This window comes from Pagrus pagrus, assembly GCF_965226575.1.
Source record: "Pagrus pagrus genome assembly, chromosome: 5".
NCBI classification, from domain to species: Eukaryota; Metazoa; Chordata; class Actinopteri; order Spariformes; family Sparidae; genus Pagrus; species Pagrus pagrus.
The window spans coordinates 1,986,141-2,006,186 of record NC_140189.1 but is presented as its reverse complement, the minus strand read 5'-3'; the positions used below and the strand labels follow the sequence as shown (position 1 = coordinate 2,006,186).

The following is a 20,046-nucleotide window of genomic DNA, read 5'->3' as shown; positions in this document are numbered from 1 at the left end:
GCTATCTAAAACTACCATTTATCTCAAAGGTATTGTATTGTTCAAAAGTGTTTTGTCAAGTTTTAAAAGAAAAAATATTTCACATGAATTTATGAATTGGGTTTCTCTAAAAGACATGAAAACGGTGTTTTCCTAGTTCCTCGAAAAACTTAGCTGTACTACTGCAAGTACTCTGGTATTTTTTATATATTGTACACTGATTTGCTGATGAAGTATTTTGTGTATAGCACACAGATTTAGTATTTTATTGTGGATCAAAATTGAGAACTAATGTCTAAGAAATGATATGAAAAGGAATGCTATTAAATGCCTTTAATGCATATAATTGGAATAACTGCAATGCTAAAAGCTAAGTAACTGAATATAAATCCAAAGATAGTATTATGGATCTCATTTATAGTTTTTAAAGACCAGGTGATACAATAGTGAACTTTCTTGCTAAATTTGAGCTAATTTTGAGTAGCCAACCATTTAATTTTGTAATGAAATGTCAGATTTTTCAACCTAACATTTTTGTCAGACTATTAATTCGTTTTTAAGGGATAGTGCTAGAATCCCACGCCAAGTATCTGGATTTAAGTTCACCCCTATGTAATGTACTAGTCATGTTACTGGTAGAACTATAGAAGCAGAAATTGTTTAACTCTGACTTACACATCCGTGTATATAAGTTAGATACTTGAGTTGACGAATCTTATCTTTAAAAGTCGAAAGAATTCTAAGGCAGGAGTAGGGGCGGAGGTTCTTCTCGACAGCCTGAGAGTCCAAATTCTGGGCATCAAATCACCGCCACCTGCTGCCGGCCAGCCAGGTTAATGGATAAACTTCCTACCTGCTGAATCAACACTGAAGCCAGCCTGCGGACCGGAAGATAGACACTACTGGATAGAAATACTGAAAGTTTGTCTTGCTGTAATGAAAGCAACCATATTTTAGAGTTAATTAATTTTGACCGCTGTTGTGACCACGGGGACTCGTGTTTTTGACACAGAAAGCCCACAAACCGACACCGAGCATCAAGCTAACTTGAAGTTTCACAAACCTGCTAAACATCACCTCTGATCGCGGAGAGATACTGACTGGTAATAGTGACTTTCTAGCGGATTAATAGGAGATGGACCGATACCGGTACTTCATTTTCAACCAGAAGAGCATGCTCGTCCTCGGGATCCTCCAGCTGGCTTGTACGGGTCTTTGTGTGGTGTGTGGGTTCATGGACGCTGTTTTTCGCAAGGATACCCCACTGAGTACCACCAGGACGCCGGTGTGGGGAGGACTGGTGAGATATTGATCCTCTGTCAGAAACTCTTTCTCTCTTTCTAGTAGGTAATCAATGGGCGGTATCAACATGCAGCCTAGGGATTAAGTATGATAACCACTCATAGTATCTGTGTTGTTCTATGTGGAGATTTAATTCAGGCCGCTCTCACCTCCATTTAGATCATGGCCTCTCCAGGTGTTCTGGCGCTGTTTGCCTCCCAGAGGAAAAACTCAATACTGGTAAGTGTGACGGTTTTGACTCTTGGTGACAAGAAGTCTGAGACCACTGGACAAAATTCTTCTTTTCCCCCCCCAATACAAGTGATAATATCAGTTTAACAATCTGAGTGAAAAGTTGAATCTCTGAAAAATGTCCATGAATTTCAGAATATCTTATATAATATTTGGTGTGTCCCCCTTCTGCTTAAACAACAGCATGCACTCATGCTGTATGGACTCCACAAGTAGATAAAACCTGCTGACTCATGTTATCGACAGTGATCCAAAAAGCTTCTTGTGATGCCACAGAATGCTCGGCTTCCTCAGTCTTTAAGTACCAGTATAAATGTTCGGTGGGGTTGAGGCCAGGTGACCTTAGAGGAAAATCCATGACAGTCGAGGCTTCTTGGTCTTGAATGCAAATTGTTAACCTGATACCAACATTTGTGATAACAAAAAGAAAGTGTGCACAAGGGGTGGGTGGATCGGTCTACCAATACTCTGCACTCAAGAAACTGAGTTTACTGAGTCTTTTCAGAGAAAGGGCCAGGTACATGCAGTGAAATAAATATTCAATAGTCATATTATAGTAGTATAGTATAGTAGTATAATAGTCAAACTGAAATTATTGCATACTTTACTCAGACATCCAAATAATATACAGTATTCAGGAGTGACGCCGAGATCGAAAAGTGGCCGAAGGTATGTCAATTGCTGCTCAGCGGCATATACCAATCCCTGGACTGGTATACTGATCCTGACTGACTGACTATACTGACTGGAATAAGCCGCTAATAAAGAAAAAAGGATATTATATGGGATGTTTTCTGACATCTGGTAGTTTTACTGTTTACTGTTTTACTTCTGGCTTATTGTGATAAGAAAGTGGTGATCCAGTATATAAGCCTTTGGGCATCGATATTCCAACTGATCCAGCAGTATAAGCCTTCGGGTATTATACAGGCTAAATTTGGGTATACGTCTATTTGATTGATTCATCTTTTTCTTTATTAGCGGCTTATTCCAGTCATTCAAAGTACAGTGAACATGATATGGTGTGGTATCAGGGGGTTGTTTTGAACTGGCTGTGAAGCTATCTAGATGACAGGCAACAGTTTGTGAAGATGGGTGAGTTAATGTCATCATGTTTGGACATGTGGACTTAATAGTTAGAATACTTAGATAGTTAATCACATCTGAAATTAAAAAGGTGGTTTGATGTTACTAAATTATCAATAGATTTAAGCAAAACAAAGATAATGTTGTTTGGAAAATGTAAACGAAATAATCAAATATCAAATAAAGCACGTACTGGATCACAAATCACTGCACATTCTCTTCTGTTGACTGGTCTTACCATATTTAAATTACTGTTTGGAGGTCTGGGTTAACACCTTCACACTTCAAAAATGATCCATAAGAACAGTTCATAAAGTAGGATGATCACACCAACTTATTGTTTTTAAATTCCTGTGTGTTAAAGTTCATTGACCTGGTTGAATATCAAACTGCCAGAGTAATGTATAAAGCAAGAAACAAAGTACTACCAGGTTATATTCAGAAACCTTTTTTTTTTATATAGAGAGAGGGGGTTATAATTTGAGGGAAAGTTGAATGTCAAGATGCTAGCTGTTCGCGCGACTATAAAAAGTATGTGGATTTCAAGCGGTGGTGTGGAATGGTATTAGTATGGAGCTAAAGCAATGTCCAAGCATGATCCAGTTCAAAAAAGGTACAAGGTGATGATTTTCAAAAGATACAGGGATAAGCGAGGGCTTTAAAAATCGGTAGGTGTTTTCATGGATGTACACGTGTTTGTGTGTATAAAATATAAATGTTATGAAATATAAATTTGTGGTAATAACTGAATTTTTACAATAAGACCTAGAAATGTGGTCTGTGTATATATATTATGTATATTACATGATAAGCTATGTATATATATTTGTATGTATGTGTGAGTTTATGTATGTATGTGTATGTGTGTTCATCATGTGTATGTAAATATGATTATGATTAACTACTGAGTTGTGGAGAAGGGGTAGGATAAAATAAGTGTATACTTCTTCCTACTCTTTTTCGGGCATGTCAGTGCTTGTTAATGGAATATACTTATGTGTAACATGCTTTTCGTTTTATTATGCTTATTTGTCTAACTAATTTAACTTTTTTTTGTTTTGTTTTCACGTGTTCGAAATAAATTTGCATTCATTCATTCATTCATAATGCTACATGTTAAAAGTTAATGCAATTATTTTATTTACAACATTTAACTATTTCTTTTGAAATGAAATGGTTGAACCATTTCAATGGTTGAAATGGTTCATTATGTTTAAGTTATGCTTATTTATTATCCTTGTGCATGTAAAATGTATTGCTTAAATAATACATGTTTTCAGCTTTACAATAACGGTCACAAGGAGCATTAATACATGGTTAATTACAGTTTAGGGATGCTTATTCAGCACTCTTTTGCATTTAAAACCCGCTAGCTGTCCGTTCTGTGTACGCGCCTTAAAACAAAAAAAACTTGGTCTTCATACAGACCCCTGGTTCTGTAAATGGAAAACAAAACAATCATTAATACAGTAATAATAATAATAATAAATTTTATTTATAAGCGCTTTTACAGATGCTCAAAGACACTTTACACTTTAAAAAATCATGAAATATACAGTTAAAAACAGTAAGATACAGTAAAAACACAGAGAACAGTATAAAACAAGCACATCAAGATTATAAATTAAAAGCTAATTTAAAAAGGTGCGTTTTGAGCATGGTTTTAAATGTTGGGAGGTGTGTGCAGGTACGGATCGGTATGGGGAGTGAGTTCCAGAGGGAGGGGGCAGCGATGGAGAAGGCTCTGTCTCCCCAGGTTCGGTGCTTGGTCCGTGTAGGTGGAGAGAGGATGTTTCCTTCGGATGAGCGGAGGTCGCGGGAGGGGGTGTGGTTATGAAGTAGGTCTGTGAGGTAAGGGGGGGCTAGGTTATTAAGTGCTTTGTGAGTGAGGAGGATGATTTTGAACTGTATGCGGTGAGTGATGGGCAGCCAGTGTAGGTCACGGAGGACGGGGGTGATGTGGTCTCTGGAGCGGGTATGGGTGAGCAGGCGTGCGGCTGAGTTCTGGATGTATTGCAGTTTCTTGAGAAGTTTAGATGGTGAGCCATGGAGGATGCTGTTACAGTAGTCCAGTCTGGATGTGACAAATGCATGTATGAGGGTTTCTGCAGCAGAGAAGGTGAGTGAGGGGCGGAGACGGGCGATGTTTTTCAGGTGGAAGAAGGCGGTCCTGGTAATATGGTTGATGTGGAGGTCAAACCGTAGTTTACTGTCAAAGATGATTCCTAGGTTGCGGGTGTGTGATGAGGGTGATAGAGTGCAGTTATCAAAGGTGAGGGAGAAGTTGTGACTGGCTTTGGTGCGGGAGGCAGGGTCAATGATGATTATATCCGATTTGTCACTGTTTAGTTGAAGATAGTTTGTTTGCATCCATGATTTAATTTCGGTGAGACAGTTGCTGAGTGTGGAGTGGGTGGTGTTGGTGATGGCTTTGGTGGATATGTACAGTTGGATGTCATCGGCATAACAGTGAAACTGAAGGTCGTGTTGACGGATGATCTGGCCAAGGGGGAGGATGTAGAGAATGAAGAGGAGGGGACCAAGCACCGACCCCTGGGGGACACCTTGTGACAGGGGAGCAGTGGGGGAGGTGCAGTTGTTTATGCTGATGAACTGTTGTCGGTTTGTGAGGTAGGAGCGAAACCAGGAGAGTGCTGTGCCGGTGATGTGGAGAGAGGATTCCAGACGGGAGAGCAGGATGGAGTGGTTTATGGTATCAAATGCAGCTGTGAGGTCGAGGAGGATGAGGATGGTGAGGTGTCCGGAGTCTGATGAGAGGAGGAGGTCATTGGTGACTTTCAGGAGGGCTGTCTCGGTGCTGTGCTTTGAACGGAAACCAGATTGGAAGGATTCAAACAGGTTATTGGAGGTGAGGTGGGTTCTGAGTCGTGACGCGACAGCACGTTCCAGAATTTTTGACAGGAAGGGGAGATTGGAGATGGGGCGGAAGTTATTTGGGTTGTCAGGGTCAAGACCGGGTTTTTTAATGATGGGTGTGATGGCAGCCAGTTTAAGGGTTTGGGGGACAGAACCAGAGGAGAGGGAGGCGTTAATGAGGTCAATGATGAGTGGGGAGATAACTGGGAGGCAGTCCTTGATGAGTTTTGAGGGTATGGGGTCCAGGGCGCAGGTAGAGGTTTTTATTCCGGTCATGATGGTTGTGAGTTGTTCTGGTGATACAGGATAGAAATGGGTCAGGTGCTGGAAAGTGGTGGGCGGGGAGGCAGGTGGTGAAGCAGGGGGGGAGGCAGGTGGGGAGATGGGAGGGGTCCTGGAGGTGTTGAGGTTACTGTAGATGGTGTTGATTTTTGATTGGAAGAATGATAGGAATGATTGGCATTTTTCAGTGGTGAATGATGAGGAGATGTTGTCTTGAGGTTTGAGGAGGGAGTTTATGGTGGAGAACAGAGCCTTGGGGTTGTTGGAGCCAGAGTGGATGAGGTGGGAGTAGTGGGTGGACCGGGCAGCATTGAGTGCTTCTTTGTACTGTTGTAGGTGGTCGGTGTATGCTAAAAGGTGAACTGATAATCCGGTTTTCTTGTAGAGTCTTTCGAGTTGTCTTTTCCGGGTCTTCATTTGGCGGAGTGTTGGGGTGAACCAGGGGGCGGAGTGAGTGAAAGAGACAATTTTTGTTTTTACGGGGGCAAGCTGTTCCAAGCAGGAGGAGAGTGTGTTATTGTAGTAGTTTACCAGGTCAGTGGGGTCGTCAGATGGTGGGGGAGGGGAGGCAGACAGACAATGGGTGAGTGAGGCTGAGAGAGCTGAGGGAGAGATGGATTTAAGATTTCTGAAAGTTATGGTCCGTTTTTGTTTTGTGGTGGGGACAGGGATGTCTATGTTCATGGTGATGGCCAGGTGGTCAGAGATATACAGGTTGTGGCTAGTTAACTGTTTGATGTTGAGATTGGTGGAGCAAACCAAGTCCAGAATGTGACCACGGCTGTGTGTTGGGAAGTTGATATGTTGGGTGAAGTTGAGACATTTTAACAGTTCCAGAAATTCTGTGGCTGGTTTATTGTCTGTGCTGTCGATATGGAGATTGAAATCACCCAGGAGGAGAACAGATGGTGAGATGGCAGACAACTGAGTTAGAAGGTCGGCAAGATCAGAAAGGAAGGAGGGATGTGGTTTGGGAGGGCGATAAATGATTGCTGTGACCAGAGGACAGGGACCGGAGAGTTTGTAGGTGAGGTGTTCAAATGAGGGGGCAGGAGGAATGGAGATGGTGGTTGTCTTGATGTTATTTCTGTAGATGGCAGCAATGCCACCTCCCCGGCCCTCTGTGCGGGGTTTGGCCATGTAGGTGTATCCTGTGGGAGTGACTTGATTTAATGAAAAATAATCCAGAGGTTTTTGCCAGGTTTCAGTGAGACAGAGAAGACATTAGCAACAACCATTATTTTAATCATAACTAATGAATTTTTCAATGTAATGAGTATTCTTTACATTGACAATATAAATTGGTTAAAAGAAACGCGTGGTTAATGTCACTGTCATTCAGAGAGAATATGGTGCGTATTTCCTCTGGAAAACATAAGTTTCTCTCTCTGGGATGTGCGCTCATACATTTTCTTATTTAGGAGTTTTATTTTAACATATTGTAATTTCCCCTTGCCGAGCTTGTGTTGCTGTCCCTGCAGGTGGGTGTGATGGTGGTAGCAGCAGGACTCTCCTGTGCAGCTGCAGTGTTTATATCTGGTTACTCCTGCCTGACACTCACCTATGGAGAGGAGGACAAGGAAGTCTTCCACCACCACAACAGTCCTCAAGTGGTAACCAGCGCGCACACACACACAAAAAGGTTTTTATAGTTTTGTATTGAGACTATCAGAGCTTATAATTCAGCCTGATGGTCATTGTGGAGACAATAGCTCAGTCATTTTTTGAGGTTTTATGTACGAGAACAAACTTGGAATGATAAGGAACTTGAACTTAAGGAACTTGAACTTAATTGTCATCAAATTTCAACATTACATTGTTATACATGCAAGGGGCATACACCGGAACAAAATTATGTTTACTTGACTTGCAAAATACAAAAAGCAGCAGTTTGTCTGCCTGCTTTTTGTGTATAAATGATTCATACTTACCAAAAGTTTTGGAATTGTTCCAGTAGATCTCCTCAGCTGGCAGCCACACCATAGCTGCAATGGCTGTAATGTAATACTTTGGGGAAACTCCAACCGTCAAAGTGACGTCCACTAAAAGTGCCTGTTTATCACTGACAGGCTGAGGTTGGTTATCTAAGTGTCTGACAACATCACGGAAACAATTCCTACAGAGAGAGACTTTTTTGTTAAATAATGAGATTGGTTTTGTAACCAAGCCCAGGTCTCATTCCAGAAGGAGTCTTACTCTGAAATCTTGCGAGAGGTGGAGTAGTCCTTTTTAAAACTACAAACTGTTGTCCTAATAACTACAGCAATTGTGGGCTAATGTTTGCACCAGTAGTAGTGAGGCCTGAGGAAGTCATGCTCAGTCAGTCCGACTCTTTGTTACAGAGCAAGATATCTTAACAACTACTGGCCAAACTGTCATGAAGTATGTACTATATGTCCAGGTAAAATCCTAAAGGCCACACTGTAATCTCATGGAAGTGCAAGAACAACCACATTATAGCTGTGACTACTTAAAACAGGTTTATAGACAGTGTTTCTCTCTGTTCAGACGTTTGTGCTCCATCGGATGGTGAAGGGGGCTAATGCCACCATACTGCTGTCCTGCACCATCAGCCTGGCTCTCTCATCTGTCATCGCCTTTGTGGGCTGCCGTAGTCTTCCATGCTGTGGCTGCTATGATGCCAGAACAGGATTGGTAGGAAAGAACACAGTCACCAAAATGGCTTTAAAATTAGCAAAAACTTTTGTATTTTGATATACTGTATTGTTCTGTTCTGCAGATTTTGCTGTTAAAGGTGGCAGATTTACCTCGCATAATTCTTAGTCATTTGTGAGACAATGGGTCCTTGATTTCAGACTGAGGCAGAGAAAAGCATCTTCTCATTTTTAGTCAGCGGCCCTGCATTTTGTTGGCTGAAATGTTAACTGTCACTGCTGGCTTGTATCATTTTCTTCTTAATATAATCCTGTTCAGATACTTATGGTACATTCTAATGTTAAAAACATGCGTGGACAAGTAATCCTGAGGTTAGATTTATGGTTCATTGTCATTAAACAGTGAGTTTTGCTTTCAGTGTTATAAGAGAAAGTATGAAGAAGTATAAAGACAAAGTGATAAGTTTGGCAAAAATATATGTTAAATCATGTAACAAGTTTGTCTTAGGCGAGTAAACCTACCCTAATATAATAGAAAGCAGGACAGAGCCACTAACATCGTCCTAAACTAGAACAGATAGATTCCATTGGGCACACTGTGTCACGTTCTGACTGTGATGCAGCCACCGGAGCTGATAGCAACCATTCTATCTAGACAAGGCTTGTGATTCCATCAGACACGTGCGACGCATTTCAGAAGCGTCCCAGAAGTGACTCTCTGCTTTGCTCCACTTAAAATATGTGCCAGATCTATTTTTGATGAGGCTGCGTGAAGCTGTACCATAGATCTAACAAGGGAAATCTGTATACAGTGTCAGAGGCGGAGTTCTGTTCATTCCTATGAAAGCTGCAAAGTGGCGCATGAAGCTATAAAAGACTTCCTGGGTGTAGAATTACCTGGATTGTCTGGGTTGTGAGGCCCATAGAGCAACAGCCTAGCCGGCTAACTTCCAGTTTAGTCACCAGCTAATTTGAATAGAGTTCAAATGATTTAATCATGTGGCTCGACTAGACTTGAAATGTTATCAGACCGAATGGCTCAAATTATGACTGAGAACTGACTGAGCATCTGACAGGAAATCAGACAGAGGAATGGTATAGAATATCCAGCCAAGTTTTTAAATAAAACACCCTGTGCAGACTCCCGACCGTAAAAACAAACAAAAAAAAAAACTATTTCACTACATAGTCTACTCACCCATGGTAGAATCACAAAAATCAAGGAATATGAGTCAACAAGTCAACAAAATCAGGCAAGCAAAACTTTCCGCTTCTGGTGGGTTCTGAAGTTGTGAGGAGGATTAAATAAAACTATGTTGCTGACACAGTGTCATAGAGCTGTGCCTGGTGGAACCAAGGCATAATATAAGAGCACCCAGAACCAGTAGGATGAGTGTCTACTGTAATCAGTAACCCTACAATATATTGTAGGTAGGGCTGCCACGATTAGTCGACTAGTCACGATTACGTCGACTATTAAAATCGTCGACGCGTCGTGTTGTTTTTTTTAAACTTTGTTTTCTCTCTCTGCTGCGGCACCTTCCACTGCCGCGTCTGCCTTTCTGTCCTTGACACACATGCGCAGTAGTGGTAATCTGGGTCAGCCGTGGTGTCACCTGAAGTTATACCAGACGGGCTCTCTGGTATCAGGGCTACCCGGCGGCAACGGAGCTCAAAAGTGTGGGAGCATTTTAAGAAAACAAAAGAGAAAAGTGTGCGATCCAATATCTGCAAGACAGAACTTGCCTTTCACGGCAGCACAAGTGCGATGCACGAGCTCCTGAAAAGGAAGCACGTTGTTGCTGACAACGACGATGAAGAGGGACAGTCGTCTCGTTAAGCTAACTGGCTAGTTAGCTGCTAACATTAGCGTAAACAGAGAGCTAACTTACTACTTACTCATATTGATAGCTGTAAACGCTAACATTAGCGATGACGATTTGATTCATTAGCCTTAAGAACAAGAGCATTGTGCAGTTTGGGATTATATAGAGTCAGAGTGTAGTAAAGTTGAATAAAGTTGTGAGCACTGAGCACAAAATGCACTTTTGTTATATTCAGGGATGCAAACAGCGCGCCCAAAAGCGCAACTCGCTTTTTTCGTGGCCAATTAGGAGACTTGTGTGAATCGTTCAGATCCGAAGACTTTTTGTTTTGGGGGGTGCGTCTCAGCTCGGGTCAGTAAAATTAACAGGCTGACAGTGACAATCACGTGAAACTGAGGCGAACTCATTCATGGTTGCCTCTGATTATACTGATAATAGCCTACCTATTAGCTTCCAATGTAGACGCGCAACATGCGCGCTCACAACCCAAAGCGGCGTGTAGCCGCGTGCACTTGGTGCGACGGCGACGCCGTTTTCCCCCCCGTGCATGTCCGTGGAGCTGTGCGCCGCGGACGTGCACGGTTCTCTACGTTGCTGCGTCAGGCAGGTGTTTCCCACAGAGCTCTGCCCCGTTTCAAAGGTGAAGGAAGCCCTCAGTGGAGAGACGTTGTCTCCGCGATGTAGAATGTGTTTTATAGAAGAGAAACACACATTTCAGGACCGCTGACTTGTATCATCAGAACAGACACATGTAAACACAGAGAGCTGAAAATCACTGGACATGTCTGTTGGGATTATACAAATCAACAGTGTAAAGTGGAGCTGTCAAGATGTATGCAGTAGTTAATTATTGCATATCCTACTGTACCTATCACTCCTATTGTTTCTGATGTACAGGTGCATTAGAATGTCATGGGAGAGTTTATTAAGGCCTATGTCACTAGTAGTTAGCATATACCTTAAACACTTCAAGCTGAAAGCTAATGATTGTTATATAAGAGCAGCTGCATGCTGGTGCGATAAACTGTATGTTATACATTCAATTTACGTATGATCCGATTAGTCGACTAATCGAAAAAATAGTCGGTGATTAGTCGACTATCAAAATAATCGTTTGTGGCAGCCCTAATTGTAGGTAGCTAATGATATGCTACTTTGCCTTGAAAGTCATGTTATGTTGGTGCTAGGCCAGAAGACTAACGGTAAACTAAGACTGGACATTCACTGATCGAAAAAGGGGTTTAGAGTCTCAGACTACTTCAAACACCAGTCACAGAGATACCTCTGTTCAGGACATGCTGTTGTATATTGTAACATTGCTTTGACAACAAACTCCCCTCTGGTGGTTTATAATGTTTTGCATCTACGTGACCAAACAAATCATGTCGACTATTCTAAAAATAAGGCTTTTGTCTTCCTAATAAGAGTGACATTATCTCCAGTGTTTCTGTTTTTGTCTGTGTTGCAGGAAACACTGGTTCCTCAGTGTGACCCTGGGGATACTGAAATGGTTTGTACTTGGCAAGGTAAGAACTAATGTTAAATGTTGTTTTTAGACCAATCCTCTGCCACAGTTGCTGCTGATATTACTGTGTTTGCTAGTGTTGTAGCTTCACTGTCAGTAAGCAGTCCTGACTGTAATTCTCTTCTGCCTCCAGCAGGAGGTGATGACAGGCTCTTCAACTCTCCGGCTCAGTCCACTGACAGGTGCACCGCTGAGGAAGAGAAGGCTCCCTCCAAACTGCCTCCATATAGCAGACTGACCTGACACACCTCTACATTAGGGACTGGGCCTACACATTCCTGTTTGTTTCTCCACTGAAGTTTGCCTACACATTTCTTATTTTAGATAAATAGAGAGAAGAAATCACAAGACTAAATATAAGCTCAAGATATCAAATCAGAAAGTTGTCTAGAGATGTTTTAGTTAGAGATTAGTTGTTTTTGCTCTTGATTAGACCAAGCACTTTGGACTGTGGCAGTGTCTAAACAGCTCTTTGACCAGAGATTTGTTGCCAAACATTGTCAAAGTTGAAAACCTGTATACGTCACATGTCAAGACTGACATGCCTTATTCCCTGTGTGCTGTGTTAAAGTGAGTTATGTTCTCAATATATACATTCTAAAGCATTCTATTTGTATTTAATAAAGAAAAAACCTGATTGAGCTGTTTGAGTTATTACAACTGATTTTCCCAAATTTTGAAATGTTCAAAGGTAGTTTATTGCAAGGTTACACATGACACAACACATTGCAGCTGCTTGTCCCCAGTTAGTCCATTCATTTTGTGAATCAATACCATTCTTTAATTTATTTTTGTCTTTCTGGACAATTGCAATAAGGGATACAGTAGCATTATTTGCCATTCGTGGCTGTGGTGAAAAAACTAAGGCAAAGGAAATTATAGAAGGACCTGGTGTGAAGGCAGATGGGGGGCAAACACAAAGGCCACTTAAAGAACAGAAGAAAGCAGCAACCAAATCTAAATCAATATAAAAAAAAATGCCTTCCACTGTTGACACACTGCTGGGAAGCCACAGGTCCAGATAACACAACCAATGTCTGTGACTGTTCTTTTTTTTGGTCCATATGCATAGACGAGAAGGCCTTTTGGTTTGATTGATAGTCCATATCTCTCAAGAAAACAATGTGCAGCATAACCTGGGGTGATCAACAGAGGAGCCACAGGACCAGCTGTGGCCACAACACACATCCAAAGCTGCGAAGTAATACCACTCAGAAATAAACTTCAGCTTTTATCATACAATGGCGTTGGCAAGACATGCTGAGTATTATAGCACAAGTTAACATACAGGAGAGTTGTGGGTATAGGCATCCATGTACATGTGGAGGTGCACACTATGAGAGGTATGGTTTTAACTTTTTGATTCATTGGCTAGCCTACACAGTACTATACTCTTGTTTATCAATCTGGCTATTTTGTAGACTTTCCTATACAGAGGAAGGAATGAGCAAATACAGTTAAAGACAATTCTCTCTAAATTTCATTTTCAAATTCCTCACGTTGCCTTTGTGTCCTTTATCGTCAAGTTAACATAAGATACCTAGTAATATTACCCCCATCACTGAGTGCAAGAATAAGAAATGGTCTCATAGGTTATAGAAAGCCTGTTTGAGTGTTAGCTCTGGTGCTAAACAAAGGTGCCGTCCCTCACTTGTAGTACTATAGAAGAGATGTCTTTATTTTAAACCACTCATTACTTTTTTTGGCCACTTGGGGGCAGCAGAAACAAGATGTGAACAAACATTGACTAGGTAGTTAACTGTTGTGGTAAGCTATTGAGCTAACCATGAATACCCTAGCCAGCAGGGCTTGCACTCGTCAGTCACAGCTCTCAAAGAAATCTTTGTATTTTGTCTGTACTGGGTCATCTACTTCACATCACGTTTTATTTACTACTGTACACCATTTCATTCAAAAAAGAAACTGAAGAGGGAAAATTCAGCTTGCAAAATGGTAGCTAACTATAAGTTAGCAAGCATGTATCTACCTATAAAGCAAGGAAACTGTACAAATATCTCAAGAACCATTCACTCGACTTCACTTCACACTTGACTGGTTTGTTGCTGAGGACTAAAGAAAGTGCAATTTCAGATTTGATGCAATTTGGACATGTGACACCTTTGATATTAATAACTTTTCAATAAACAGCTAACAGTGCAGCTGCAGAGCCGTGGCTTCAGCGTTCTCCCTTCATGGCTCTGCAGACGTGATCTCATGGGGAAGCAGATGTAAACAAAATGGAGATTGGCACTGTACAACAACTTGCTTTCGAAAAACAAGCAAAAGATTAAAGTCTGGATGAATGGGGAGACGCGGTCAACAAGGATTTTCTGTTTCTATTCAAGAACTGGAGGTGTCAACAGTAGTATGCTAGCTAACGCTAACAATGGCTAGAATGTTTCCTGTTGCTTAACAGCGCCGTCAGCTGTTCTGGGATGCCTCTCATTGATTGTTTTGGTCGTGTTCGGCAAGTACCAATGTAATTATCCAGATTTTAAATCATAAATATCAAACATTTTGATATTATCGGGGTGGCCTCGATGAGTCAATCAGCAGTTCAGGAGGATTGAGACTGGATGTGTAAACCCCTCACATTACCAGATAATCTGTACCAAAAAGCATGTTTTGAAAGGGCACTGCAAGAGTAGTAATACAATTGGGTTGGAGAAAATAGGGGTTAAAAGGAGCCCGGCAACTCATTTTTGACCTGGGAATTGTTTTCCCCTTTTGTTGCTTTTATAAATGCCACATATGTACAAATAAAACTCTTTTATGTCAAAGTGAAAACAGATTTTTACAAAGTAATGTCAATTAATTAAAAAATATATAATGCAAAATAAGTAATTGCATAAGTATTAACCCCTTTTAAAGTGACTGACCTAATTCAACAGAGGACCAGCCAATTGGTGCCAGTAGCCTCACAATTAGTGAAATGGAGATAACATTAGTGCAGTGACTGTGTCTCAAGTGATTGTAGTATAAAGACACCTGTGTCTGGAAGGTCTAGTCACTGGTTAATCAGTATTCCTGGATATTTTACGAAGTGAAAGCCACTGTTGAAGAAAGCTCAATAAATCTCAACTAGAGTTCATGCATGTGGGAGACTCCAAGGTGAATTGGAAGAAGGTTCTTTGGTCTATTGAGACCAAAGAGGAGCTTTTTGGCCATCAGACTAGAGGCTATATTTGGCGGACACCAAACACTGCACATCACCATAAATGCACTATCTCTCTGTGGAGGGCGGTGGTGGCAGCATCATGTTGTGGGGATGATTCTCGGTAAAAGGCCCTTGAAGTCTTGTAAAGGTAGAGGTTAAAATGATTGCAAATATAGGGAAATCCTGGAGGACAACCTGAAGTTTTAAAGGTGTGTCTATTAATTAGACTTGAAGGGGTGTGAATACTTATGCAATCACTTATTTTACATTATATATTTTTAATTAATTGACATTACTTTGTAGAAATCAGTTTTCACATCAGCATTAAAGAGCCAAATTATATCGACTACGATTCCATAAAAGCAATAAAAGGGGAAAACATTCAAGGGGGTGTATACTTTTTATAGGCACTGCAAGTGAGAAAATGTGAATGTGGTGACTTCAGGGTATTTCCCATGGTTTTCTTTAGTATGAAAATGACATTTTGCTTATGACAAACCCTCGTTTTTCAGTAACGATATTTCGATTAGCTTGATATGCATCTGATTAAAAAAAACTTACCCTAACCCTTACGATTGCACATTTCTTCGAGAGAGTCGCAGTTTTCCATCTTTGGATTTTAAGCAACCAGTATTAAAGGTGCAATATCTAAGGAGTGGCCTACTATGGAATTCATACTCAAAACAAACAGGGGGCAGCATATCACCACTAACTGCTGTTAACTGTAGCTGCCGTTAACTTGTTGGCTTGATTAGCCATGCATCTAGTCGTCAGGACTGGTAGCTTGGAGCCCAAGGGGAGTGTTGGTGTTTACACAGCTAGCACAGGAATGTTGGTCCGGAACAGGCTAGTGCTAGTTGGTTAGCATTCTAACTTCAGTAGATGTCTGTGTAATACAATGCAGACGTCAAAACTGTTATTTCTTCACATTCTTTTGATAATTTTAGTTTATTTATGAATGTCTTCCAACTAAAATTCGTACATATTGCACCTTTAAATTTAACCTGTATAGTTTTTGACCACTGGTAGCTGCCACTATGGAGTAGTGTTTGTATAACTTTGACATATAAACTCCAGACATATCCAGAGAATCAAATCAGGATATTGTCCACATTTGTCTGTTCACACCTGCAGCACACAAGAGGAGATTGTCTGTGTCAGATGTGTTCATACATGTAATGAATACTCTGTATGGTTTGGGCAAGGGGACAGACTGCTCTGTAATGATGACTGTTTTTGCACTGATATCAGCACTACATTTGGACGTATTCGCAGCATCAACGAAAGAGTGGAAAGTAATATACAGGCAAGCAAAGAAGAGTAAGTAGCAGCTACACTCTGTGCATGAAGACCCCATTGTAAAAAGAAAGCTTGTGTGGAAGGGGCTTATGAGTGGGTCCCTGTTTTGTTTACATCTAAATGCGCTTCATGTGCATTGGCATGCTGCTGAGGCAACACAATAAAATTAATGGAAAGGCTGAATTACAACCAAAATGACTTCAACCATCTGTTATGTATCCCAGATGAAGTGAAAGTCAAACACCAGCTACAAGAAGTGGGTGGATAAAATAACACAAACACCTTTCAATATAGTGCAGTCAGTACTACATTTCCACAAATTATGGCCGTAAAGTAAGTAAGTAAGTAAAATCTTTCTGATATCCGTTTTCCACTGGCCGGCTCAGCTCGGCTTTGATCTAAACGTAAGACCCAGGGTGAACACACTAAATTCTGACGTATTTTCGCTTTGCGAAGTGATGACGCATTATGTTGTGTTATCAACATCCGGTGGTTCAAATAAGGATACTGGAGTAAAATGTATAAACCGGTGATCAACATAACATTGTCACTGGCCTCCATGCTGCCTACCACTTGCTTGTGTTTACTTTAACTGGCGTTGTTACCCATTTCGGGTGCATTTGTGCCATGAAATGTGACATCAGTGACGTACAACGTAGCACTTCAGATAAAAATCGCAGTGGGAATGTATTCAATAGGCGAATTTTAGCAGGTTGACCCACGTTTAAAAAAACGGTGTAGACCTGTTAATTTTGGTGGAAAAGTGGCATGACAGTCTAACACAAACACAAATGAAATGGCACAGAACGCATTGGATTATAATGTGTTCTGCTATTTTGTCCACCCTTTACAGAATGAAGAAATGCAATTCTTCTCTCCCATCAGGTCATGGTAAAGCTGTTTTGTAACGAAAGAATATGGTATTTTCCACCCCCAAATCCCCTTTTTTAATTAATGTCATGGTGTCTCCATGTTTTCTGTTAACATGAAGCGAAGTGAAGAGAAATTTAACTTCATCAGTGCATGTTCACAACATAAAATCATTGAATGAGGTGAAATAATTTAGAATCAGATTTCTGATATCTGTTCAGGATAATTTCCAGGTACCCGTGATAGATTTTGCCATTCTGAAACAACAATCACACTGTAAATTATACCCCAAAACCATTTTAAGTCATTTGTAAAGTTAAGCACAAGCACTGGAATAAAATGTATCCTCCTCTAATGGAAACAATCTTGTGTTGTGCTGAAGCCACTTTGCAAGAACCATCCTTTCTTTCTAGAGCACCACTCATTCCTCAACTCTTTCCACTGTCAATCTCTCCGGTCTGGTGCAGCCTCAGGTTGATGTTGTCTCACCTCTTTCCCTCCATTTTTCTCCCTCAGCAGCTGCTGCAGCCCCAGCTCCTGGCTCTGTCTCCCCCATCATCCCTCCCCCTACTCAGGTTGATGGTACCCCCTGATCCCTCAGCTGGCTGGCTCAATACCAGAGGTTTCTGAGACTTCAGCTTGTGGGCCACCGTCATAAAAATAGCCTCAACATGGTCACTGTTTCCTCCACCATAGTTTCCCTCTCCCTGGGTGTTTGGGTTCTTTGCAGATGTCTCAAACAGGGGCAAGGAGTGGGTGTCAGCAAACTGTTGCGCCACGTCTGTGCCCACTTGGATGGACTCTTGGAGGTCACACTTGTTTCCAACTATGATCCTGGGTACCTCTGTGCCCAGTGCATGCTGCTTGCATTCCTCAATCCAGGCTGGGAGGCTGCGGAAGCTGGCAGCATTGGTAACATCGTAGACAAACACAACAGCATGCACGTTACGGTAGTAGTGCTGCACCATGGACTTCCTGAAGCGCTCCTGACCTGCAGTGTCCCACAGCTGGATCTGTGGGGGGACAGTGTGGAAATGGATCAAATCCCAAACACCCAAACTAACGATTAATTAAATCTACTAACAGGAAGAGCTGCAACAATTAAACAATAACCAATAATCGACTGTAACTATGAGAGCAAAGATATGTAACTATTTGACAATCAAAGCTTCATAATCATTTTAATGTAAGAGTGACTTAGAGTAGACTGAATGATGTATCTGTCTATGCCACTCCCCCATCACTTGTTTCTGCACTACATATTTCAATGAGAGGGTAGGCTCACAGTTCGTAATGCTTTACAGCAGTACACCACACAGTACCACTATCAGTGATTTGGGTGAAACTGGATCATATTTTAGGGGGAAAAATGTCCTCTGGCTGTTCTGCCTCAACTCTCCATGATTTACACAGAGAGTTAGTGAGTTTCCTGAAAATAACCTGTAACTGCTGCCTACTGTAGCTACAAGTTAGCTCTGCTAGCTAACTCTGCTTGGAGCACTGCCCGGGATCGTTGGTGTTTACACCTCTATAACAGAAGCGATGGACCGCGGGGAGGAGGTTTTCAGGTTCAGGGGCCAGAATGGGATTATCAGCCTCTACAGACACCATGACAGAGGTACACTGAAGAAAGACAATGTTGATGCATGAAAAGGGAAAGAAAAAGAGAAAGACAAATCGCACAAAATGTGTCTTCCTACATAATGTTGCTTTAATGTGTCTCTGGCAAACCTCTCAGCTTTACTCAAATTGAAAACATATACATTCCTGGAGTGCCCCTTTAAATGTGGGCTTATAGAAATGATCAGCTATTCTTGACCATTACTACTTTAAATTGACTGTGGTCATCTTAATGACCTGAATGCCAGTGATCCTTAACTTGCCCAAATGGAATAAGTAGCACTTGTTGATCATTTATTACCATTGACATGCCCTTTAGCAGGGCGCGTAACTGTTGCAGTGGAACTCAGTGGCCAGCAGACAGACAGTTGACAAACCGACTCCACCAACAGTGAGCCCACATATAACCACAACTATTTAAGTGACTTTCTTTAATGTTTATCTTACAGTGAAAGGTTACATAAGTCCCTACTTCTTCTTCTTCTACAGTGTATTTCAGTTAAAATGACACGAGATCTGCTTCTTCTCTGGATTACTGAGTATGTTGGTGGTGACTGTGTCTGCGTTGCACACCTTGATTTTCTCGCTGTCAATTTCGACCAACCTCTCCCGGAAGTCCACCCCGATCGTGGCCTCGGTCTTCTCCGGGAACTTCCCGGCACAGAAGCGGTAAGTGAGGCAGGTCTTCCCGACACCAGAGTCCCCGATCACAATGATTTTGAAGATGCGGGTCCTCGGCGGCGGTAGAGTCGAGTTCGCCAGAGAGCTGGAGAATTCAACCGACGACCCGCTCTCCGCCATATCAGACCGACAGGCTGGATGATCAGCAGGGATATCCTTCTACAGCAGTAGCTCCTGCACTAACGTTAGCAGTCGGTCAAGACACTAGCGCTGCTGTATAACGAGGAAGCTTCCGATACCAGCTACCGTTCTTCGTCAAAAAGCCATACGTGAAGAGTACATACCATTTATTTGACATTCATTATATTGTCGATATACATACAGTTTCTTAATCTTAAACAAGTGCATCCCAGTAAACACTCCCAGTGCTCAGCTGTGACGCCACGTACAATGTTGCCCAAGAAAGACTTCTCGCGAGATATATTGTATGTAGCATTCAGAGCCCCGTGGGAAAAAAGTCCATCCTCAGTAAAATAATTAATTTACTCCAACCTTTAGGTAGTAGATACTGCTGACCTCAGCTTTGAGTTTGTTAACACCAGTCATACAGAATATCATTCACTCCAGTTCGCATTGCTAACTACCACTCAAAAATGTCTGCCTCGGCTTTCAGTATAATCTTCACCTCAGAATTCAGATGATCTAGAAAGCACCACCCTTGGGCCACATTCAGACGAAATCAGGAGATGCAGCAAA

The 20,046-nt window shown here is 41.6% G+C and overlaps 2 protein-coding genes across 5 annotated transcripts; one reads left to right on the top strand and one right to left on the bottom strand.

Moving 5' to 3' along the window:
* The first annotated feature begins 40 nt into the window (after window positions 1-40).
* LOC311257924 (uncharacterized protein) lies at window positions 41-12,360 on the top strand. 4 transcript variants are annotated; one of them, XM_084353886.1, is made up of 6 exons: window positions 41-1,279; window positions 1,441-1,500; window positions 7,239-7,370; window positions 8,266-8,412; window positions 11,667-11,724; window positions 11,860-12,360. In XM_084353886.1, exons 1-6 carry the CDS (start codon window positions 1,115-1,117, stop codon window positions 11,964-11,966), a joined length of 669 nt encoding a protein of 222 aa, XP_084210012.1. In that variant the 5' UTR covers window positions 41-1,114; the 3' UTR covers window positions 11,967-12,360. The 4 variants fall into 4 exon arrangements, with proteins under 4 accessions (XP_084210012.1, XP_084210011.1, XP_084210014.1 ...); XM_084353885.1 differs by having other exon boundaries at window positions 11,857-12,360; XM_084353888.1 differs by lacking the exon at window positions 8,266-8,412.
* A 71-nt stretch (window positions 12,361-12,431) lies between these two features.
* Window positions 12,432-19,780, bottom strand: rab33ba (RAB33B, member RAS oncogene family a). The gene is made up of 2 exons (XM_084353884.1): window positions 19,243-19,780; window positions 12,432-18,062 (listed from the first exon to the last, which is right to left on the bottom strand). Exons 1-2 carry the CDS (start codon window positions 19,468-19,470, stop codon window positions 17,562-17,564), a joined length of 729 nt encoding a protein of 242 aa, XP_084210010.1. The 5' UTR covers window positions 19,471-19,780; the 3' UTR covers window positions 12,432-17,561.
* Window positions 19,781-20,046: the final 266 nt, after the last annotated feature.

Excerpts from the sequence above, each read along its gene's own strand:
- rab33ba (XM_084353884.1), bottom strand. The coding sequence starts at position 19,470 with ATGGCGGAGAGCGGGTCGTCGGTTGAATTCTCCAGCTCTCTGGCGAAC. Across the intron at positions 18,063-19,242 it reads TTGACAGCGAGAAAATCAAG|ATCCAGCTGTGGGACACTGC; the intron begins GTGTGCAACGCA and ends GTCCCCCCACAG.
- LOC311257924 (XM_084353885.1), top strand. The coding sequence starts at position 1,115 with ATGGACCGATACCGGTACTTCATTTTCAACCAGAAGAGCATGCTCGTC. Across the intron at positions 7,371-8,265 it reads ACCACAACAGTCCTCAAGTG|ACGTTTGTGCTCCATCGGAT; the intron begins GTAACCAGCGCG and ends CTCTCTGTTCAG. Across the intron at positions 11,725-11,856 it reads AATGGTTTGTACTTGGCAAG|CAGGAGGTGATGACAGGCTC; the intron begins GTAAGAACTAAT and ends TTCTGCCTCCAG.